At 35.3% G+C, this 25,145-nt stretch overlaps 1 protein-coding gene across 1 annotated transcript in view; it reads right to left on the bottom strand.

Annotated features, from left to right (window-relative positions):
- Positions 1 to 350: 350 nt before the first annotated feature.
- The window catches only part of xrn1 (5'-3' exoribonuclease 1), a 39,283-nt gene continuing 14,488 nt past the window's right edge, over positions 351 to 25,145 (bottom strand). The window contains exons 14-42 of the mRNA XM_073848408.1: positions 21,645 to 21,801; positions 21,438 to 21,557; positions 21,184 to 21,353; positions 19,290 to 19,407; positions 19,078 to 19,173; positions 18,470 to 18,570; positions 18,223 to 18,354; positions 17,789 to 17,951; positions 17,576 to 17,689; positions 17,397 to 17,495; positions 16,322 to 16,437; positions 15,207 to 15,353; positions 15,042 to 15,131; positions 14,780 to 14,915; positions 14,641 to 14,697; positions 14,419 to 14,551; positions 14,264 to 14,333; positions 12,227 to 12,422; positions 10,597 to 10,692; positions 10,417 to 10,509; positions 10,128 to 10,217; positions 9,586 to 9,663; positions 8,501 to 8,632; positions 7,727 to 7,868; positions 7,420 to 7,586; positions 6,416 to 6,529; positions 5,229 to 5,328; positions 4,984 to 5,141; positions 351 to 2,093 (exon numbers count right to left, since the gene is read on the bottom strand). Coding sequence (XP_073704509.1) covers positions 1,824 to 2,093; positions 4,984 to 5,141; positions 5,229 to 5,328; positions 6,416 to 6,529; positions 7,420 to 7,586; positions 7,727 to 7,868; positions 8,501 to 8,632; positions 9,586 to 9,663; positions 10,128 to 10,217; positions 10,417 to 10,509; positions 10,597 to 10,692; positions 12,227 to 12,422; positions 14,264 to 14,333; positions 14,419 to 14,551; positions 14,641 to 14,697; positions 14,780 to 14,915; positions 15,042 to 15,131; positions 15,207 to 15,353; positions 16,322 to 16,437; positions 17,397 to 17,495; positions 17,576 to 17,689; positions 17,789 to 17,951; positions 18,223 to 18,354; positions 18,470 to 18,570; positions 19,078 to 19,173; positions 19,290 to 19,407; positions 21,184 to 21,353; positions 21,438 to 21,557; positions 21,645 to 21,801 — 3,655 coding nt within the window. The 3' untranslated portion in view covers positions 351 to 1,823. The remainder of the gene's footprint in view (positions 2,094 to 4,983; positions 5,142 to 5,228; positions 5,329 to 6,415; positions 6,530 to 7,419; positions 7,587 to 7,726; positions 7,869 to 8,500; positions 8,633 to 9,585; positions 9,664 to 10,127; positions 10,218 to 10,416; positions 10,510 to 10,596; positions 10,693 to 12,226; positions 12,423 to 14,263; positions 14,334 to 14,418; positions 14,552 to 14,640; positions 14,698 to 14,779; positions 14,916 to 15,041; positions 15,132 to 15,206; positions 15,354 to 16,321; positions 16,438 to 17,396; positions 17,496 to 17,575; positions 17,690 to 17,788; positions 17,952 to 18,222; positions 18,355 to 18,469; positions 18,571 to 19,077; positions 19,174 to 19,289; positions 19,408 to 21,183; positions 21,354 to 21,437; positions 21,558 to 21,644; positions 21,802 to 25,145) is intronic.

Raw genomic sequence — 25,145 nt, 5'->3', positions numbered from 1 at the left:
CACCTGCTTTCGGTGGCTATCGGTGTTACAAAGGTACTAAACAGATTTCAGTACTTCAATAGGTTGATGAAATTAACTTTTTAAATGTAATTTAAATTTACATCCGTAAAACCTAAAATGCAGCTACCGGATTTTTATGGTAAAATTCTTGCAACCACAGCTGTCAGTTTTTACTGTAATTTTTTTGTTTGTTTTTTACAGTGCAGGCCATTAGAGACCAATTACTTACTACTAGATTTTTAAGGAAATAAAACATTTCAACATGTAAGAGAGTTTCAAACATTTTTAAAAACACATAAGCATCATAAGACCGTTGGGAAACCGTAATAATGATCACAAGATCAGAAGCATTATGATAGCAAAATGTTTATTATGATAACAAAATGTCTATTTACAGCACACCATCCTGTTATGCGGTGCGCTCATTTTTTTGTCATTCTGGTTTTAAGTCATTAAATAAACAACTCAAATGTCATTAAAAATAAAAGGGTTTACTTGCAATCTTTTAAAACCTGGACAAAAGAGATATCCGCTAGGATACAAATACGCAGAGAAGATGAAAAAAAACAAAAAGGGTGCCGGCATAGAAATATTAACAATTGTTATTTATCCATTTGTAAAATGGTGCATATAAAATCCATAGATCTAAATACACAAAATTCATTTTAAAACCACAGAACTTAAACATCTCCTCTGGAAAGAAAGCTAGGCTAATACAAAAATAAAACCAATTTGAAATGTTCACAATTCAAGCAACATCTTATTAGAAAGGCATCTTATTATCGTGTTTAAGATTGCATCCCCTGCCCAACCATGTTTAGTCTTACTTACACACACACACACACTTACACACACTTACACACACTTACACACACACACTTACACACACTTACACACACACACACTTACACACACACACACTTACACACACACACACACACACTTACACACACACACACACACACTTACACACACACACACACACACACACACACACACACACACACACACACACACACACACACACACACACACACACACACACACACACACACACACACACACACACACACACACACACACACACACACACACACACACACACACACACACACACACACACACACACACACACACACACACACACACACACACACACACAATTTGCTTAAATCAGTGTGCTTCCTGGCTGGGTGAATATACTGAGCTGGTTTTAACACCTGCTTTAGGTCTATGAAACATTCAATCAAATCTGTTAACATAGAATCTGAACCTCTGAAACTAGATCCAAAGGGTCAGGCTGACAGCTTTTACTGCTTTGAGTAACACTGTAAGATACCATTATCTCTATCCTTCCATGCTGGACTGCAAAAATGAAATGCGAGTACAGATGTTGTATTGCAGCAGCTTGTGCCACATTAAATGACTTCCTTGTGCATAACGTTCTGTCTACAAAACCAATTATTGCACTCTGAATATTAAAATCCAGCATCACAAAGTAACCAGTGAACATGATAAAAGCGCAAATATCTGACATTGGGTTAAAGAAAAAGAAAAGAAAATGCTGAGGTAAATGTAAAACCCATTTCATGATTCTATGATCATTTTGGTGCAGTAATCAGTATCAATAAAAATGTTTTCCATCACTCCCTGCATTCAAAACATGCCAACTAAAACGAATACAAAACTAATTCCGTGCCAGTGACAAATACATTGTCTCACCAAGCATGACCGAATCAAGACGGACAACTGCATCTTGCTTCCTGTTATGAAAAGTCGGGTGTCCCCTTTTTAAGAGAGATGGACAGTGCAGGAAAATCATTTCAGTCCGTCACTTTAGCAGCCTCGAAGTTGACTGCCAGTTTCCGGTGTTTCCGCTTGGAGGCTGAGCCAGGTGTGTGAGCATTGGCGTTTTGCCTGGGTGTCTTGGGTGTGGTAGGGGTGGGCTTATCTGCAGGCTCATGGGTGCTGATGGGTGGAGGGGTCTTGGGGGAAGCAGAAGAAGCCAGGGTTTGACCAGCATAGGCAGAGCTGCCTGACATTTGCTTTGCCTCTTGGTTCTTGGTTCTGCCTGAAACTCGCTTCTTGGTCACCTAAAGACACAAAATGGCATGCTGATTTAGCAGGATAAATGTACAGATAATGTCCTCACCCCTTGTCATCCAAGATGTTCATGTCTTTCTTTCTTCAGTCTTAAGAAAATTTCAGGATTTCTCTCCATATAGTGGACTTCTATGGTGCCTCTGAGTTTGAACTTCCAAAATGCAGCTTCAAAGGGCTCTAAACGATCGCAGCCGAGGAAAGAAGGGTCTTATCTAACAGAACGATCAGTTATTTAAAAAACAAATTACAATTTATATACTTTTTAACCTCAAATGCTCGTCTTGTCTAGCTCTTTGTGTACTCGGTTTAGAGATTAAAAAGTATATAAATTGTAAATGTTTTTCGAAAATAACAGCTCGTTTTGCTAGATGAGATCCTTCTTCCTCGGCTGGGATCATTTAGAGCCCTTTGAAGCTGCATTTAAACTGCATTTTAGAAGTTCAAACTTGGGGGCTGACAGCTAGTGGTTTATATGGGTAACGTTAATGCAGTCCAAATTCAAAATCGCTTTCAAATGTTGAAATTAGGAAAGAAGTATTATACTTTTCCTACTGTAGTGTAAAGCAAAAATAATATACCTATGAAATATTCATTTTCATTTATTTTGCAGTGCAGTTCTTTTACAGTATATGGCTATTCTTGTCATTGTTATTTTTATTCAATTCTAATTAGTTTGGCTTCCTAAAACACCAGCGTGAATATAATTTAGACTGTATATCACAAATAAAAGGAGGGTTGAGTCCCCTTTAAAGTTCAGATACAAGTCAGTTCACTGACTTTTTTCTGACTTAAGTTTTCTTAGTTAAGAACATGAGAATCAAGTGCATTAGATTTTTTTTTAAATGTAAATTTTTCCATTCAATTTTTTTAAAATAAATTATATAAATATAAATACGTTTTTATTAAACGACTCTTAAAACATTGTAAAAATAACTATTTTCATAATAACAACCTGAATACATCTGTGTACATATGTATTATTTTCTAAAAAGTTTTTACAGTGCCTTGCGAAAGTATTCATACTCGTTTTTTTGGTACGCTTTGTTATGTTGCAGCCTTATGTTAAACTGCTTTAAATTACTTTTTTTCCCTACATCAATCTACATCTCATACACCATAATGACAAAGCACAAAACAGGTTTGTAACAACTTTGCAAATTTATTAGAAATAAAAGACTGAAAAGATCCCATTGCATAAGTTTCCATACTCTTTTCTGGGACACTCGAAATTTAGCTCAGGAGCATTCATATTGCTTCTAGACGTTACTACACTTGGAGTGGAGTTAAACTGTGGCAAATTCATTTGAATGAGTTTATTTAGAAAGGCACACTGAAAATGCATAGAGCAAAAACCAAGTCCTGAGGTCAAGATAACTGCCTGTAGAGCTCAGTGACAGACTTGCATTAAGGCAATGATCTAGGGAAGAGTTAAGAAAAAAATCTGCTGCATTGAAGGTTCACAGAAACATGTAGCCTCCATTATCCATAATGGAAGACGATTGGATCAACTAGGACTCTAGAAAATGTCCGCCAGCCCCCATCCAAGCTGACAGAGCTTGAGAGGTGAAAAGGTGAGGCAAAGAATGGCAGATAATTGCCAAATGCAGATGTGCAAAGCTTGTCACATCATACCCAAAAAGACTTGAGGCTGTAAAGGTGCTTCAACTATGTACTGAGTTAAGGGTATAAATACTTATGCAATGTACTTATTTCAGTGTTTTATTTTTAATAAATTTGTAAAATTTGCAAATCTGGTTTATGCTTTGTCATTATTATGGTGTATGGAGTGTAAATTGATTGGTGAAAAACAGTAAAGCAGTAATGCTGCAACAAAACGTGGGAAAAAAAATGAAGGGGTATGAATACTTTTGCAAGGCATTGTAAGTATAGTTTAAGGCAAAATTTAACTTTTTATAAATGTAATGAATTATTCATTCATAAATATCATAACAGTTTCTGGGGAGTTCCTCCACATGACTTTTTACAACATGAACTAACCTTGACGTCATAAACAGATTAAACTAACTTTTTTAAAGACATTTTGACCTTGACGCACATTCACGAGGGTCATATAATTACGTTTTTCATGTTTTTTGTCGGTTGCACCACATGATATAACTGATTTAGTTTAATATTTGTTAATTTGTTTAAAGGGATAGCTTACACAAGAATGAAAATCCTGTCATTAATTACTTACCTTCATGTCTTTTCAAACCTGCAAGACCTTTGTTCATCTTTGAAAAAACAAATTAGAATATTTTTGATAAAATCCGAGAGCTTTCTGATCCTGCATAGACAGCAATGCAACTGAAACAAGGCCCAGAAAGGTCCTTGTGACAAAAGTGGTTCAACTGTAATGTTATGAAGCTATAAGAATTTCTGTGCACAAAGAAAACAAAAATAACACATTTATTCAACCATTTCATCTCAAATTTTGTTTTCTTTGTGCACAGAAAGTATTCTTGTAGTTTCATAACATTACGGTTGAACCACCGATGTCACATGGACTATTTTAATGATGCCCTTACTACCTTTCTGGGCCTTAAACATGTCAGTTGCGTTGCTGCCTATGCAGGGTCAGACAGCTCTCAGATTTCAGTGTTTCGAAGATGAACAAAAGACTTACAGGTTTGGAACAACATAGACAGAATTTTCATTTTTGGGTGAACTATCCCTTTAATATTATAAAATCTTTATAATCTCAAAATCTATTTATCTGGAAATATACTAAACCGCTTTGAGATGCTAAAACACTCAAAAGGAATCAATACTATGAAAAAAAAAAATTAGCGAAACAGTTTCAAATATTCAGAATTTATATGTATCAAAATAAAAATAAAAAAATCAATACTTTAGACAACATTATCAAGAAGTTCTCACCTGGAGGGGAACAAACTGGTTGTGCGATCCGCTGGCTGCTGATGGCACAGGGCCTCGTGCTCCAGGGAAAGTTCCTCCATAGAACGGCTGGCCCTGGTGGGGAAACTGCATCCCCCAGTGAAGAGGTCCATAGCCTTGTGGGGGCATCAGCATACCACCTGTGTAAATATAACATCAGATCAAGTAAATATAAAGAACATCTGGATTAGAAGAACTGGACTTAACAGAAAATTGACAATATTGACCTGGTGGCTGACCAAACATGGACGGATGAGGTGCAAGAGGCCTCATCTGCTGGACGCCGGGGAACATGGGAGGAGGCAGTGGGAACGAACCCAATGAGTTCTGCAGAAGACAAGATGATGTTTTTATTCGGCACTGAAAAATAACTACTAAAATGAACATCTTCTTGTCATCCAAAATGTTCATGTTTTCTTTCTTTAGTTGTAGAGAAATTGTTTTTTGAGGAAGAGATTTCAGAATTTCTGTCCTTATAGTGGACTTCAGTGGTGCGCCCAAGTTTGAGCTTCCAAAATGCAGTTTAAATTCAGCTTCAAAGAGCTCTAAACAATCCCAGCCGAGGAAGGGGGGGGTCTTATTTAGCAAAACAATTGTTTATTTTAAAAATGACAGTTAGGGTAGGTCGAAAAACTCCCATCTCATTTTTCTTCTCAAACTTCAAAATTGTCCTACATCGCTGTTTTACCTTTTTTCGTAAGGGGAGTTTGATCTTTGACAATTTTGAAGTTGGAGGAGAAAATGAGAAGGGAGTTTTTCGACCTTCCTTAACCGTCTTGAACCGGAATATACACAGTACACGCAGATCTAGACAAGATGAGCATTTGAGGTTAATAAATACATAAATTGTCAATTAAAAAAAACAAAAAACAAAAAAAAAAAACAATCGTTTCGCCAGATAAGACGCTTTTTCCTCAACTGGGATTGTTTAGATCCCTTTGAAGCTGCATTTAAACTGCATTTTGGAAATTTAAACTCAGGGGCACCATAGAAGTCCACTATATGGAGAAAAACTCTGAAATGTTTTTTCAAAAAACAATTTCTTTACAACTGAAGAAAGAAAGACATGAACATCTTGGATGACAAGGGTCTGAGTAAATTATCTGTAAATTTTTGTTCTGGAAGTAAACTTCTCTTTTAAGCTCAGAACTGCTTCGAATGAATGGTTTCAATTATTCTAATATTAAATGTATATTCCGATTAAATTACGACATTTTCTGACTTTAGATGCATTTAAACCTGTTGTAGGGGACTCCAACACAATATTAGGACATTTGAAAATACCATATGACCTGCTCTTTAAGGCACAAAATTCATTATCTCATGAGAAAAGTCATGTAGTATCACCATCTATTAAATATATCATAGCTTTTTACACTGAATCTAAATCAATAATCTCTGCACTGAGACTTACCAATCGTTGAAGGGCAAAAAGAGCAGCTTTCTCTTTAGCTTCAGTTTCAGATTGACACTGAGGACCGTGAACCAGCAGGCCATTAGACAACTTCACCTGACACACTGTCAGACTCTACAGAACAAGAAAAAGAGCAAATAAGATAGAAAGAGGAGGTGATAACATTAGGTCTCATTCACTAAACAACATACAAATTTGTTACTGAACCATATCAACTCAATATTCATTGACCAATAACTTATGCCCAAATATGTGCAAACTGATGCACTGGCAGCATGCAAATGTTTAATCACCCAAAATTTTGCCACAAAACACTGTTCTTGGTGTGAACAGGCTTTTAGACAGAATTTGTTGTCAGATGTTTGCATATAAATACAAATAATTGTTTTATGTCAATTATGAGAGTATATGGCTTGGGTATAAAACATTTTTTTGTTCTTTTTTTTTAACTTTCTGGTTCGAGTTGTTGTAAAGATCTAACCAGATTAAAATACAACTGAATTATGATACGGCTTTCTTTTTTGCATATTTATTTTTATATGGATGCCCTTTTTCTTGTAGAAAGCACACTTTATCAAATTATCTACTTTGCATGTTTCTATTAATCCATCCACTTTTTTCTTTTTGTAAAAGCAGGTGTGACCATTTGTACATTTTTTGGATCGGGCTTCCGGTCTCATCCACGTCCAGCTATTTTTATCTGTACAAAACAGCTCGTTTTGCTGCTTGATATTGCAAAATGGTCTGTCTTACCATATTCTTAATTATGAACACACTAGTTTGTAGTGCAAACAGTTTCACAGTTTACTGCACGTAGTTATTCTTTTTGTTATTTCCCTACAGCGGATAATGAACTGGAAGTCTCGTCCATAGGCTTACTGCCGTGTTGAAGAAAAAGGTAGGATATCTTGGCATTTCATAAGTACTTGTGTGTTTACCATCTACTGAAAACTACAGGACTCCAGATTAAACAGATCTAGGTGGAGTTTGTAAACTGGACCAACCTGTCTGTTACGGAGGAAGGCAAACTCTGGAGGTCCCATCCCAAGCCCCATGCATACCCGCCCGAGTTCAGTGGCCATGCTGGGCAGGAGGGGTGGCTGGCCAGCCAGAGGAGGAGGAAGAGGACCTGCTGCTGGCACATCAGTCTGAGGAGTATTTATCCGAGCAGCTAAAGGTAAAGAGAACACTGATAATTATTCACTGTGCACATGTAAAGTTTGAGAATAAATCATCAAGCTAACAAAGTAAAGTTCCACAGTCCTTAATCTTTTAAATGGATTCTGGTTCTAACTGGACACACTGCAGTACCTAGTTTTTTGCTGGAGCGTCTCTTGCTCTGCTGTTGGGCATTGGGGTTTGCTGAATCCTGGCCACCAGTGCAATCAGGGGAAGAGGAACTTGGACCAGAGCTGTCAATCTTCAACATTTCTTTCAATACCAAAGTTCCCTTCTGCGCAAAAAAAATAAAAATAATAATAATAATAATAATATCCATACTTTTTCTTTCTTTTGTGCTGAGGACAGTGTTGGGGAAAGTTACTTTTAAAAGTAATGCATTACAATATTGAGTTACTTTCTTAAAAATAACTAATTGTATAGTTACTTTTTAGGGAAAGTAATGTGCTACGTTACTTTGTGTTACTTTTTTCTCATCACAGCTTGTGTGTTTTTAATACAAAAAGTTCTATTTTTGGTTTATCTAATAGTCCTATCACACCAAAAGTTAAATAAATAAGCCTCAGGCTAACGGAAATGTCAGTCTAAATATTAACATATGTAATTATTGCAAGTTTGCATCATATTCTAAGTTTGCATTTGACTATATTATCAATTATTATATTAATTTTGAGGCATACTGAATCTCACTTTTGTGCAAGTGAGATGAACAAATGCATGTTCACATTTAGTCTAGAACTAAAGTAACCATATTTGAAGAAGTAACCCAGATTTTTTTTTATTGTACATAAAAAAGTAATGCATTACTGGTTACTTGAAAAAAGTAATCTGATTATGTAAGTCAAGTTATTTGTAATGTGTTACCCCCAACACTGGCTGTGGATACGAGAAACATGGATTACACACCATGGCAAAGGACTGTGGAGAAAGAGGCTCTCCTGATTGGTTCTTGGGCTCTGTAGGTGGATGATTCTGGGCAGGCTCAGGATCCTTTGAGATCTTCAGATTGGCTATAAGCTCCTCAAATTCTGTAGATGCCTGTAGTAAAAAATGTATTATTCTAATTGTAGAAAAAAAATCTAGCCATTGTTATTTTTAGTTAATGATTTATATTCATATAATCATTTACACATGATTAATGAGCAATAGTAAAAAGTAGAATATTTATTTTAGAGGTTTATGTATTGTAGATCGGCACCTGCATATCAATCTACCCCTTGACTTGCAGTAATCCGCATAGTCACGTAGTCAGTTTTATTTAGATTGTTGAATGGGAAGCCAAGAACGGATAATGGTTTTCCTGGCGTTTATTCAGGTTTATTTGTAGCTTTTATCTTTCCAAAACACTGGTTGATATATAAGATGCTATTATGTTTTCAACAAAGTATACAAGGTCCTTAAAGGCACTGTTTCGTAAAAAATGATAAAATCTGTCATAAATTTACACACTCCCAAGTTGTTCCAAACATGTAGATTTTTTTTTTATTTGCTGAATACAAAATATATTTTGAAGAATGTGAGAAACCAAACTATTGCTGGTCCCCAGAGACCTTCATTGAATGGAAATACTAATGAAGTTAATGTGGACCAGAAACTGTTTGGTTTCCCACCTTCTTCAAAATATAATCTTTTGTGTTCGCCAGAAGTAGTAAATCATACAAGTTTGAAATAACTTGAGGGTGAGAAATGACAACAGAATTGTCAGAACTTTCAATTATTTACCCTCATGTCATTCCAAACCATTTTGCTCACCAGACCACAAAAGTAGACACTTTGAAGAACATTGGTCTCCAAACAACACTGGACCCAATGACCTTTAAAAAACCTTTAGACATTTTTTTGTCTCATCTTTAATTGACTTATATTTTGTATTTCACAGAAGAAAGAAAGAAAGTCATATAGTTTTGGAATGACATAAGGAAGGGTAACTTAGGACAATTTTCATTTTTGGGTAAACCATCCTTTAAACATTCCACACAAAAAACACAAACCTTATTTGAAGGCCCTTGTGCGAGAGCCATATTCAAATCCTCATTTCTCTTCAGAAGTCTAATATTGCCACCTGAGGCCTGCAAATCAATAAACACTATTTAGTATGACATAAAAGTGAAAGCTAATAAAGCAATCCTGATATTAGAATATAAGCTACAGCATAAATGTGATCCTGGACCACAAGGGTCCATTTTTATTTTAAAACCAGTTCTTAGCAATGCATATTACTAATCAAAAATTAAGTTTTGATATATTTATGGTTGGAAATTTACAAAACATCTTCATGGAACATGACCTTACTTAATATCCTAATGATTTTTGGCATAAACAAAAACAAAATCGATCATTTTAACCCATGCAATGTATTTTTGGCTATTGCTACAAATATACGTGTGCTACCTAAGACTGGTATTGTGGTCCAGGGTCCCCAATGTGAAATGTAAAAAGGTCATTATATTGTATAACTACTGACAGTGATCAAATAATGGGGCTTGCCAACTGAATTATACAGTGTGGTAGTGTATGAAATACGAAAACATACAAGTTTGTTGGATGGGTCGTTGCCTTGGCTTTGTTTACTTTGTCCCTCCAGCTGGTGCTGATGTGGCATCGGTCCACTGCTTTTTCCAGCCTGTCAAAAATAACACCAGGTAAATGTCATATACTACATATAACAACCAGTGCTATTCTAGTATCATTACTTTAGCATCTTAGTATTTATTAATACTTTGAATTAGTTTTAGTAATTTTGATATATTTATGTTTGGTCTTTTTTTATGATATTTTTATGTTTTGTCTATTTAGTATACAGAGTAAGAGAGAATACTTACATTATTTTGCCAGTGAGCTGGAGGTTTCTGGGGCATTCCTGAACTCTGAAGAGACTGCCATACATTACTAAACTCTTTCTCATTACCAGAGCCCTAGAGGAACACACAAACATAAGTGTTATAATGCATCACAGACAATCCCCAGAGCAGTAAGGCCAATTAACCTCACACAATTCATACCTTGTGTTGGTTTTTCTGGTTGAGGGCTTTGTGAGGCGAGTTTCTGTTGCCCTGAGTGTCAGCCCTGAGATTAAAACTCTGTCGGCCATTCTGTTGCTGTCAATAGGAAATTCAACACCGTCAGACTATGTTCACATGGAAGAATATACTTCCCTTTCCATTATTGAAGAGGAACCTGTTGGCACCTCACAGATTTCTACATATTTACACCTTAATATTAAGACCTAATGGACTTGGCACACAAGTGGTAACTTTTGAGTTGTGGTGCTTATGCAAATGTGGTTTATATAATTTCCTGAATCTTCTTATAATTTAATGTTTCTATAAAAACGAGACAAGATCTTAATAAATAAATAACAGCCTTTAGGAAAAAAAAAACTGCTGAGTTTTTGTACTTTTTTAAAAACTGACTGTTTTAAAATAATACATTCAGCTCTGGATCACATACAGTATCTCACAAAAGTGAGTACGCCCCTCACATTTCAGAAACTATTTTAGTATATCTTCTCAAGGGACAATACTATAGAAATGGTTTGCATAAGCATCATCCCAGAAGAAATTCTCATCTGAAGCTGGCTCACAAGAAAGCCCGCAAACAGTTTGCTGAAGACAACCTGTCCAAGAGCATTAATTATTGGAACCATGTCTTGTGGTCTGATGATAAATTTATAAGATAAACTTGTTCGTATAAACTCAGATGGTGTCCAGCATGTGTGGCGATGCCCTGGTGATGAGTATCAAGAAAATTGTGTATTGCCTACAGTCAAGCATGGTGTTGGTAGCATCATGGTCTGGAGCTGCATGAGTGCCGCTGGTACTGGGGCGCTGAAGTTCATTGAGGGAAACATGGATTCCATTATGTACTGTACATTCTGAAGCAGAACATGAAGCCTTCCCTCCAGAAACTATGCCGAACGGCAGTTTTCCAACATGATAACAATCCAAAACACACCACCAAGATGACAACTGCCTTGCTGAGGAAGGTGATGGGGTGGCCATGTATGTATCCAGACCTGAACCCTATTAAGCACCTGTGGGCCATCCTCAAGCATAAGGTGGAGAAGCATCATGCGTCTTAATATCCAGCAGCTCTGTGAGGAGTGGAAGAGGATCCCAGCAACAGCCTGTGCAGCTCTGGTCAATCCCATGCCCAGGATGATTAAGGCAGCACCAGATAACAGAGTGTACTCACTTTTGTTGCCAGCTATTTTGACAATAATGGCTGTATGTTGAGTAATTTTCAGGAGACAATAAATCTATACTGCTATACAAGCTGCGCATTGACTGCTCTAAAATATATCCAAGTTTCATTTCTATAGTATTGTCCCTTGAGAAGATGGTTGCTGAAATGTGAGGGGTGTACTCACTTTTGTGACATACTGTATTTTCCAAATACTACTCAACTTATTCCAATAACATTGTGAAAACAGAGTACTGGATGAGTTATATCAGTTGTAGGCGAGTTATATCATCACAGTCCTGTGCTAAAGTCCAAATTCTCTGCTGCTTCAGAGATATTGCATTCTAGCACAGAGAGTATAAAGGAGGATATTTTATGAGCCATTTGCTAGTGGGGTATCAGTAGAGTCATTGATGGCCTTGTTATGGGGAATGAATGCGTGTCTATTACCTGCGTAGGAATAAACAGAGAGCGTGGTGAGTGGTTAAGGCCACCCAGCTGGTTCTTGTGAGTGAGATGGGATGAAGACGAGGGCTGGGGTTTGACGATGGCAGTGAGTTTGTGAGAGCCCTGCTCCTTTCTGCTGCCGTGGCTCAGGTTGATTAAGGCACTGGGGGGCAGTCGATACCCGCGCCCAGGAGAGCATCTGCACAGAGAACAAATGCATTTAGAACACTGTCTGTTTGGTGTTGGAAAGACTTTTTAATGGTTTCTAAAAAAAAAATGTCTCTTTTTATATATGATTTTAAAAAAATACAGTAAAAAAACTTAATACTGTAATCTAATTTAGTTCTGTGATGGTACAGCTACATTTTCAGCAGTCATTACTTCAGTCTTTAGTGTCACATGATCTTTCTGAAGAGACATTTATTATTATCAATGTTGAAAATAGTTGTGCTGAACAGTTTTGGGGGTAACGCATTACAAGTAACTTGAGTTACGTAATCAATTACTTTTTTTTTACGTTACTAGTAACGCATTCCTTTTTAATTTACTTTTTTCAAATAAGTAACAACATTTACAGACATTCTCCTGTCTCCATGTTGAGAAAAATCAAGAGAAAGTGCAGAGGCATTGTGTGTGCTGTGTAAACATTACTGAAGTTCTAGACTAAAGGTGAACATGCATTTATTCATCTCACTTCCACAAAAACATGTTCAGTATTCATCAAAATTAATAAAAACAGTCAAATGCAAACTCAGAATATGACGCAAACCTGCAATAATTGAATACGTTAATAATTGAATTTACATTTCCTTCAGCCTGAGGCTTATTCATTTCACTATGGTTTGAAAGGACTTTTACATATGCCAAAAATATAACCTTTTTATATTAAAAACATAGAAGCAAGCCCAGCCCAGATAAGAAGTAGTAATGCTAAAGTAACACATTACTTTCCATAAAAAGTAACTAAGTAATGCAATTAGTTACTTTTTTAGGATGTAATTCAATATTGCATTACTTTGTAAAGTAACTTTCTCCAACAATGGTGCTGAATAATAATTTTATGGAAACCATGATAGGATTCTTTGATGAACAAAAAAAAGAATATAGTTAAAAAATTACTAATTAATCACACATTTTAAATATACTTTTATATTACAATAATTTAAGACTCAATCAAATTAATGTAGAAACGACAAAAGACATTATATTTTATAATTTGTATTAATAATACCAATACTACTGATGCCACTTGGAAATGGAAAAGTTTTCTTTGTTTCCTAATATTTAACCATTGACTATATACATTCAACATTACAGTATAATTGAGAGCTATCAATTTGAACATTTATTAGATTTCTAATTTAAGTAAACTTACAACAATCTTCACATAAACCCATTATTTACCCATGCCCTTCGGCAAGCAGAAAACACAGAAATTGAATAAAGTTATCAAACACTAAATACTAAATTAAATATAGATGAATCCTTAAAGCTGCAAAAGTCATTGATTTCCTCTTTTTTTCTTTTGTTCTTTGATTAACAGACATGACAGCAACTGGGTTATTAGGTTATTTGACTGCTATTACGTTAAGAGAAAAGCATGCTTTTAGTTTAATTCGTGCTTTAATATGAAATGATCCAGGCTACAAAGGACAGATAAATTTGCTTTTACTGACAAATGGCCTCATCTGACCGCAGTTCACTGTTTTTTTTACTGAAGCTCCCTCGTCACCTGTACCTTTCCTGCACTGATTTGACTAGGGCCTGGTGCTGAAGTAAAGTTGGAGAACGTGTCTGAAAAGTTTCAGTGACTAAATAAACGCACTTTTTGTCAAGAAAATAAGAGACTGAAATAGCAGTTATTAGTGGGGTGGCCCATCCTAGCCCCGCCCCTTTAATAATCTTTTTACAGCACTAAAAGAATCGCATTCATTTAAAATAGTAATCTTTTGTAACATTATAAATGTTTTTAATGCCACTTTTAAACAACTTAATGTGCCCATACTGAATAAAAATATTCACTGAGAGAAATAACTTTACCTGACAGTGAGTCCTCCAGCAAACTCCTCATCAAACAGCACTTCATACAGAACTTCAGCCTCACGTTCAGCTGATGGAATAGGAAAGACAAAGATGAATGACAAAAGAAGATGCAGAAGAATGCTAGAGAGTTTGCATTGGGTTTACACTTTTACCTCCTTTGATACCAATGACGGTTCCTCGAAGGCCGAGTGGAACAGAGAAGCTTTCTCTCACATTGACCACACGGTCAAACAGATGATACTCTGCGTCAGGATCTGGAACAACACCGTGCTGCTGCTCCAAAGGCTGTACACACACACACACATTGAATTTTTTTTAACTCAGTCTATAAGTATATAAATAAAAAATATATATAAACAATGTCAAACTCATACCCTAAAAAGCAGATGGGGCTTCACAGTGACCCGTACTTTCTTGTTCATCTTCTTTGCCTGTGACCCAGAGAGATCAAACACATCATTACAAGGACAGAAACAACTACTGTGACTGTTGAAGTTCGTTTGTGATCACCACCTTTGTTTTCTCCAGCTCCTCTTCAATCTTTTCCACAATGCCAGCGTCCAGGATCTGCAGATCACATGAAGCTCGGGAGGAGGAACTGACTGGATGGTTTCTCAACCATCCCTGGATCTCCTGAACCCTTTCAGTGCTATTTAAAGCATCACAATTATAAACAGTCATTATTATCAACTCTGCCATCCTGTAAATGTATTGCCTTCTGAAAAAGTATTAATTACTTAAAGTAATGTTACAAGAGAATGCGCATTCTACACACCCATTCTCATCTTCTCCTGGCCAAATGTCATCTTCGTAAAAGACGTCATCGTGACTGTTTCGTGCTACATAGTCAAATAGCTCTGAAAATCTGAGAGGCAAGAACAAAAGAGTTTAAATATCTGCACATCCACAAGCACACACAAGCTTTAATACACATACACACCTCTCTAAGTATTCAGCCAAGAGTTCCTCAACAGCAGCGGAGTAGAGCCACTCTTTCTCTGTTCTCTTGGTGTAGCCAGGAACTTCCTCGTTCTTCTTGTTGAACTTGAGATTAAGGCCCACATTGACTTTCTGCTCTCCATGAGGACTGTACAGAGCAACATTAAATCAAAATCCATTCATTTTAGAGGGGAAAAAAAGGACTATTGTTATTTAAATAATCAAAATTTTTAATGGTATGACCAATAACCAATAAATTGCTGATATTAAAATGCCACACTATATTGCCTGAGTAAATTAAAAATCAAACACTAAAAACTATTGAATTTATGCATCAAACATTATAATGTACTGTATGAAGAATGGATATTCATTTTTGCTAATGATTACTTTAACACTATTATTCAATTTTTATTGTTTTTAAATATTACTTTTAGTAGAGGATATATGACAGGAAAGGTAATCTAAATGTAAAACTAGGGGAAGTGGCAATTAAATATCCAAAATTGACCGATACCAGTGAGTGTGTAAATTGAGATTTATACATCATCTAAAAGCTGAATAAATAAGCTTTCCATTGATGTATGTTAGGATAGGACAACATTTGGCCGAGATACAACTATTTGGAAAAAAAAAAAAAAAATCATTAAAAAATACTGAGAAAATAGCCTTTAAAGTTGTGCAAAAGAAGTTCTTAGTAATGCATATTACTAATCAAATATTAAGTTTTGATATATTAATGGTACGAAGTTGACAAAATATCTTCATGGAACATGATCTTTACTTAATATCCTAATGATTTTTGGCATAAAAGAATGACTCATACAATGTATTTTTGGCTATTGCTACAAATATACCCATCCAACTTAAGACTGGTTTTGTGGTTCAGGGTCACATATATATGAAAAAATAAAACCTCTAACATCCTAGAAGATCTTAAAACTGTTGAGGAGATTAACAAATACTGCGCATTTAAATGAAAACATCACATCTTAGATCTATAATTGTTTAAAAGGTCTGAATACTTTTGAATGGCAATATATAGAAAGTACACTGAAAGTATGAAATCAAATACAAAGTATGCATCATTTTATTCAAAACCTAAATTCCACTAACTTTTTCTTGGTTCCTCTTCCGATGAAGATGCTACCGGAGAACCTTGAGACGAGGTAGCTAGTGATACCAAGGCGGGAGGCAAGGACATACCCAGGACTGTACTTCACAGAGTATTTCTGAATGAAACAAAAGCAGACCAAGGCCAAATATTAAATGTTATATATATATATATATTCATATCTCCACATACACACACAGTATGTATGACTGTGTGTGTATACACACACACACACACACACACACACACACACACGTTGGGTTTACATGTTTTATGGGGACATTCCATAGGCGTAATGGTTTTTATACTGTACAAACCGTACTTTCTATTGCCCTACACCTAAACCTAGCCCTCACAGGAGATTGTGCACACTTTTACTTCATCAAAAAAACTCATTGTGCATGATTTATAAGCCCGTTTCCTCATGGGGACCTGAGAAATGTCCCCACAAGGTCAAAATCTACTGGTATTCCTATCCTTGTGGGGACATTTGGTCCCCACAACGTGATGAATACCAGGCGCACACGCGCACACGCGCGCACACACACGCACACGCACGCGCACGCACACACACACACACACGCACACACACACACGCACGCACACGCACACACACGCACGCACACGCACACACACGCACACAAAAGTTTACCAGTTAGATTTTTAAAGAAGTATCTTCTGCTCATCAAGCCTGCATTTATTTGATCCAACATACAGCAAAAACAGTAAAATTATGAAAATATTTTACTGCTTAAAATAACTGTTTTATATATGAATACATTTTAAATAGTAATTCATTCCTGTGATTTCAAAGCTGAATTTTTAGCATCATAACTCCAGTCACATGATCCTTCAGAAATGATTTTAATTATTCTGAATTGCTGCTCAAAAAACATTCATATTTATTATTATGTTGACAACAGCTGAGCAGAATTTTTTCAGGTTTCTTTGATGAATAGAAAGTTCATAAGAACAGCATTTATGTTTAACAACTTTTGACTGGTGGTGTACGAAAACCAAAGGAAAAAAAAAAAAAGTGTAGTGCAAAGTATACTTCTCGACAGACACAAGACTTACATGCTGGTTCTGTATTAAGGCATCAAGTTGAGGTTCACATGGTACAGAGAAGACCACTCTGACCCGTCCCTCATTGATGACATCACTAGAATCTTGCACCTACGCAAACAGAAAACATCCTACATAACTGGCATTTAACAAGTGAAGCTGGTTTGATGAGCACAAAAACCAGTACATACATCTCCCATTGCACCGTAATACGGGTTTCCAACCATAAAAACAATGGTTCCGAGGGTAAACAGCTCCTCCAATGTCTTGAAGCGTGCCAATGATGAATCAAAGGCTTTGATATCCTGAAGTGGAAAATAAAACAGCATACTTAAAACATCTAAACAACTGAAACAAGTTTTTGGTTAGAATTAGTTTACTTTTGGGCTGGTGTGAATACTTACCTTCACAATGGTCTGGTGTGGATAGGGCAGGACCTGTTTGGCAAACTGCTTCTCCAAATGGACATTTCCGTTCTGACCAATGACATACTTCCTGCCTGTCAGCAGCTGGGCGTATAGCACCACATCCGTCTCATTGATTACAATGCCTTTGCGCTTGCCAAAGCTGAAACCCAGATAAAGTAAAATTTTACATTTGGCCACTCATACACATTCAATGGGACAAAAATATGTAAAGCTTTCTAAAACATGCAGAGCTAACAAATGCATACGTTTATACTGTATAGATACTAGGCAAAAGTATGGTTTAATTTGTAGCTTATTCTGAAGAAACATTGCTTTTTTGTGTTCAGTATATAAGTCGAAGAACAAAATCAGTTTTGTCTTGATGCACTTATTACAAATGACAAATAATGTGAATAAAAAGGGCAGCATACTACTCCGTGAGGCCTTGCACTTCTTTGACCCACTCCTTCTGCTCCTTATCAGTCAGATGTGTGACTTTAGTAGGCGGTGGAGTGTTACCCAGATACAACACCTGTGATCCTGATGGTTCATCTAAAGAAAACCTGCAGAGGAGGAGTGAGATGCTATTAACAGACTAAAAGAGAGAGCTTGAATGGGCTACATGATTCTATATGACAGCATATATCTTAGAAATATCTATATAACAAACACACTTACTTCATTTCCCCATCTGAGACAGCTACAACTCTAGCTTCCATCAAATGGGGCCAGTTCACAAACAAAGACTTTCCAAGAACCAGCGCTGCAACTTCTTCCACCTGCAATGCAGAGAAACACATGTATTACCACTTTACCATAAAACACCATTCATTTAAAGAGGAGTTCAGCAGGTTTTATGAAGGACCTTTTTAAGACCAAGTTAAAAAATGAATACAGAAAATAACTCTTACACTGGAAAAAAGCCACACTGGCTTTCCAATGCAAATGTCTGAAAATACTTAAAATCAAGAGAGATTCACTTTAGCAGGAAAATGAAGGAATATCTGACAATGGGTTTAGAAAAATCCACTTAATTCAAAGGCAAAACAAGTTTTCATACCCCATCAACACATGTTTGTTCTTGTTTTAAGCATAAACTCACTTAGTTATTAGCATTGGAAACAAATGAACAATTTCCCTTTATTCGTTAATTTGTAGAAAAGGGATTTAAGACATTTCAAGACCTGCAGAAACCCTGCAAAAAGTAGTTAGGTGTCTGAGATAGTCCTAAAAAGTCATTAAGATGTAACTAAATCAAATCTAGTGTGAGGGGACAAACTGCCCACCTGTTCCATCTCTCGGCTGGCTAAAATCTCCAGTATCATGTTCTCCCCTCTGCTGCTTTGTTGAAACACCATCACTCCACTTTTCTTCTTATAAAACTGTGTGAGAGAAACAGCAGGAAAATGAGCATTAATCCTGTGATGATCAAATACTGAACCCCATTAATAGGATAATATGTGATAATCCGCAGACAAGCAGGTTGGGGATTCCTTACTTTATGACGGATGTGCTGTAAGGTGGGGAAGCCACAGAAATAAAGAGGTCCTCTGTCAATCCTAAGTGCTACATGATCCAGTGATACATGCCAGGCATCCATCGGGATCGGTGTTTGCCTAAAAACATAAACACGGTGGATGTTATTTCCAAAAGACAACAAATTAATACATTGAAGCACGGACACTGTTCAAAGTGTATTGATTTGAAGAATTAAAAAAATCAATGTAAAGTTTGTTAATTGTAAAGTAAATGAGTTTGTTCATTGTAAAGATCAAAAAGCAGAAATATAAATATCACACTGTGACCAAATATCAAAATGAGTGAATTATTATTAATTAATATAATTAATTGTAATATCAAATACTACTACTTCTAATTATTAGTGACAAATAAAAAGGTAAATAAATGTGGCACCATATTAAAATGAAGATATTATTAGAATATTGTTATTATTAATATTAAATAATAATAATTAATTATTGTTATTGTTGATTATTATTTTTTTATTAATTTGTAATATTTATTAGAATTTATCTGTTAATTATAAAGTGTAAAGGTAAATACATGTGACACCATATTTAAATGAAGATATTAAGATGTTATTATTAAAATTAAATAATAATAATAAAACAATCAATATGTATTATTATTATTATTATTATTATTGTGGCTGTTGTTATGTGACACCATATTTAAATAAAGAAAAGATACTATTTTAATTAACATTATAACAATATTATTATTATTAGAATTTACCTGATCATTTTAAAGTGCAAAATGTACAGGCAAATAAATGTGACACCATATTAAGATGAAGGAAAGATATTAAGATATTGTTATTATTAATATTAAATAACAACAACAACAAATAAATATAAATTAATATTAATTAGAATTGATCTGTTAATTATAAAATGTAAAGTAAATACAGAAATGAGACACCATATAAAAATGATGGTAAGATATTATTTTAAACAACATAATAATAATAATTATATTAATAATAATAATAATAATAATAAATAATAACAATAATAACAGGAAAGGAAAGTTTTTATTAATATACTGTTATTAATAGTAAATAATAATAATAATAATAATAATAATAATAATGCATTATTATTATTAATAATATTTATTTTATTTTTGTGGTTGTTAATAATAATAAATTGGTCATATTAATTAAGAATGATCTGTTAATTATAAAGTTTATAAAGTGCCAAGTGTAAAGGTAAATACAAAAGTGTAACACCATATTTAAATGAAAATATATTAAAATATTTTTCTTATTAATAATAATAATTAATTAAATAAATAAATAAATACATAGTAGTATTAATCAGCAATTATTTGTTAAATATAAATAGTCAAGTTTAAAGGCAAATACTGAAATGTGACACCATATTTAAATGAAGGAAAGTTATTAGGACATTCTTATATATTAAATAATAAAAATAAATAATAATAATTAGAATTAGAATATATCTGTTAATTATAAAGTGCCAAACATAAAGGCAAATAAATGTGGCACCATATTAAGATGAAGGAAAGATGTTTAAGATATTGTTATTATAATTATTTTGTTACTGTTAATAATAATAGTGATTATTATTATTATTATTATTAAATTAGTAACAATAATTACAATTAATCTGTTAATTATAAAGTGCCAAGTGTAAAAGTGAATACAGAAATGTGACACCATATTTAAATGAAAGATATCATTTGAAATAATGATAATTCAATTTATCTGTAACTGTAAAGTGTTCATGTGAATACAAAAGTGCGGCACTATATTAAAGTGAGCGCAAGGCTTACTATCATCATCAGCTTTGATAAATGTGAGTTGAAATGTACTGTGACATGCAGATTCAACATTAAACAGGACATACCTGACATGGCAGTGGGCGATGTTGGGAAAGAGTTGGGGGAGGGGAGAGTCGTAGACATAGTCCAGCTCCTTATCAAAGCAGTAGACAGCACACTCTGTATGTCTGTTCCTGGCCTTCTCTGATGGAGTCATTTTATGAGAGTAGGGCTCCATAGCAGCTAACAAGCATTTCTGAAAGCAAACACATTGCATATCACGAAACTGCATTACAATTGTTGTGGTGAGATACACAGTGAATGCAGATGTTTAAAGCACCTCGTCGATAAACGGGATGAGCACCACGGCTTCCCATTCCTGCTGTTTGCCATTCAGGTCCGTTTTGAAGTCTTGTGGGTAATATTCAACGATTGGTGAACTTGGTGACGTCATCAGATGCTGTGAAGAACAGAGAGTCAATAAATGAAGAATAGTTTCTAATCTAATGAACACTGACATTTCGGGGACATGAAGTTTGTGTGTAACCTGGTAACACTGTGGAAGAAGGTCTTTGCTGGCTGAAGGCAGGACACCCAAGAGCTGCTCGAATGGCATGAAGGGTTTGGCAAGATCAAATGTCAACGTGAGACCAGAGATATTTCTCACATCAGAAAGGAAGGGGGCGTAGTGGTACGGATAATACCTGTAGAGATTTGAGAAGAGCAGGTGTTCTTTTCAAGTCAACTTGACATTAAATCCAAACAATTTAATTTCCTTAATTTCCAAAACAAATTTCAGGATTTCTCTCCATATAGTGGGCTTCTATGGTGCCCGCAGTTCGAACCTCCAAAATGCAGTTTCAGTGCAGCTTCAAATGGCTCTAAACGATCCTAGCCAAGGAAGAAGGGTCTTGTCTAGCGAATCCAATGGGTTGTTTTCTAAAAAACTGACAATTTTATATACTTTTTAACCTCAAATGCTTGTGTTGTCTAGCTCCGTGTGAACTCCGTTTCAAGACAGAGTAGGTCGAACCTAGACTAGACAAGCATTTGAGGTTAAAAAGTATATAAACTGTATTTTATTTTTTTTTTTTGAAAATAACCAATCATGACACTAGATAAGGCCCTTCTTCCTCAGCTGAGATTGTTTAGAGCTCTTTGAAGCTGCATTGAAACTGCATTTTGGAAGCTCAAACTCTGGGCACCATAGAAGTCCACTATATGGAGAGAAATCCTGAAATGTTTTCCTCAAAAAACAATTTCTTTAAGACTGAAGAAAGAAACACATGAACATCTTGGGGTGAGTATATTTGTAAATTATGTTCTGGAAGTGAACTAATCCTGTAATACAAGTTTCTGGTACTTTTAATCATAATAAAACATTTACTTCATGAGCTCTTGTTTTCTGTCAAAAAACGTTAATAGTTTACAACCATAAATATTAGAATTTTCTATTTGCAATGTAAAAATGATCATTTCTCCTAAACATATTTTACAGTATAATATCAAAGAAAATGTTTAAAAGTCCAAAGATTCACTCATGTTTATGCTAATAACTTCGGAACTGTAAGGTCTAAAAATTCTACAAAAAAAAAAAAATCCTCTGAATCCTTGGCTCATTCAGAGTTAAACAGTTACCAAATTTTTAAAAGGTTTAGTTTTTTCGCTGTTTTTAATCGTTTGTAAAACATACTTTTCCAAACTCGTCCTAGATGGTTTTCTGATTCTCACCAATATTGGCTCATGTCATCTTTAGACCATGCTGGTAAAAAGTTAGGGAATTCAAGATGATTAGTCAAACTGTTCGTCAATAACGAGTGAACGAATTTCACGAAGATAACAAAAAAATGGATATGAGGTTATATCTTTGCAACAGTATGGCATATTGAGACCAAACTTGCTGTGTGTTGTAACAACCATAACTTGAGGCTACCCGAGCAGTTTCAGCACAGTGGCACCTAGTGATCAGGAGATATGAAAAATGGCTATTTTTGCTTATAAATTCTCAATGGTTTGGCTAAAAATCATACAACTGGTCTCTTTAGATTTGATGCAGCATGTTGAGTCAAACCATACTCAGTTTGCCGATGTTAAATTTGCCTATTGTAATGAAACTGGTCTCAGTGTATTCTTTGGGTCATGCCAAAAATATATATATATACCATAGTCAGCTGAACTTCCTGTCCACCATTTTAATTGATGTTGAAAATCAAAATTTTCAAACTCCTCCTACAGCATTGCTCTGATTTTCACCAAATTTGACTCAGATCATCTTCAGACCATGCTGGCAAGAAGTTATGGATTTCGTGTCTATAATACATTTTAGGGATGCACCGATCCGTATCGGCCGATCACTTGCGCGTTTTGTCAGTAAAGCCGGTTCTGTAATCAGCGGTAAATGCCATCAGGTGCGTGATTTCACGTTGAGCCGTATATACTACACACAGCCGTTGTTCACTGATGAGCTGCGCACATTCACACTGATAATGAACATTGATTTGCGCAGCTCGTCGGTAAACAACGGCTGTGTGTAGTATATACGGCTCAACGTGAAATCACGCACCTGATGGCATTTACCGCTGATTACAGAACCGGCTTTACTGACAAAACGCGCAAGTGATCGGTCGATTCGTAACGGTGCATCCCTAATACATTTTATTTATCTTTTTTTTTAGTAATTTTTATTTATTTATTTATTTATTTATTTACTACTACCTCATAAGCATGTTAATATCTAATCACAAGCGTTTGGCCAAATTGTGCAGCCCTACAAACCTAAATTTTAAAATCACAATTTTTTAATCAGGAAAAAAAAATCCCAAATCATGCAGCCCTATTTTTAAAGGAACACTCCACCTTTTTTGGAAATAGGCTCATGCTAAGCTATGCTAAAAGTGATATCGCAAGAACAGGAGAACGGCTGAATGGATTGGATTTCAAAACAGTAAAACTCAACTTATTAACTCGGGGGGAGTTGGAGAATGGGCCTATTTCCAAAAAAAGTGGAGTGTTCCTTTTAGGGATGCTCATATTGACCGTTTAACCGTTAACCGACAGTAAGAATTTTAACCGATTATTACTATCAGTTAAACGGTTTAAAAGGGTTTTTTTCTATTCTTTTTTTTTTTTACGTTTGCTGCATGGTGAAAGAAATAATGCTATTTGTAAGTTATCTGTTTACTCACACGCGCGTGACGACACGTGCAGTGTGGCTGTACAGACATATTTCACTTCACCTTTACTTAGTAAACAGATATGCAACTCAATGGCAAGAGGCTTTATTGGGTTATCAGAGAGTGAATCCGTGAGTGAATGTATTAAAATTCTGAATGAATTATAGTCTAGAAAGTGCGCAATAGGCGCTCCCGTTACAATCACTGGAAAGCTATCACTCATCCTAGAGTAGTTCATCGCAATCTCATAAAGTTATTAAAAAGTAATAAAATAACCTTTACACTGCACAATTAATCTCTTATTTATATAATGCCAACACTTTCTTTGTTTTAATAAGAGAGTTCGCGAAAGTGTAGAAATCAGCAAAACTGAAACCGGGACTTTGGTTGGTGAGTGGATTGTAACATAGCCTCCTGTGATTGGCCACAGTGATAATCTAATCAACATACATGTCTGTGATTGGCTATTGCTGAACGCTGTAAAACACGCGCTTCTCCACACGCATATGACAGTGGATGGAAGTCCCGAACCGCAAATTGAAAGGGTTTTTGTGATGGTGTTTTTTTTTTCGCGGATCTAAGAGTTAACAGGCAGCGGTCCTGCCTATCCGTACAGCATGTGGACATGTTAAAAACTAGGCACACTGAGGTATTGGCTGGCATGCTATATATTTTTATGTCCGACGAGAAGAATAAGACCGGTACAGTTCTTCAAAGCGCATAAAAGGATTAGTTTTGTCATCTTAATTAGGTAGTTATTTAATTTATACATATTTAGTGTAGGCCTATTTATATTATTCTTTTTTTTTTTCATTCAGATTTTCTCTGTTCTCAGAACCGCTGCTGATGCGTGATAATTTGAGTATATGTCAATA

The sequence above is a fragment of the Garra rufa genome, chromosome 10 (assembly GCF_049309525.1).
Source record: "Garra rufa chromosome 10, GarRuf1.0, whole genome shotgun sequence".
Taxonomy (NCBI): domain Eukaryota; kingdom Metazoa; phylum Chordata; class Actinopteri; order Cypriniformes; family Cyprinidae; genus Garra; species Garra rufa.
Note: the sequence above shows the minus strand (reverse complement) of the source record. Positions and strands in the feature narration are given on the sequence as shown.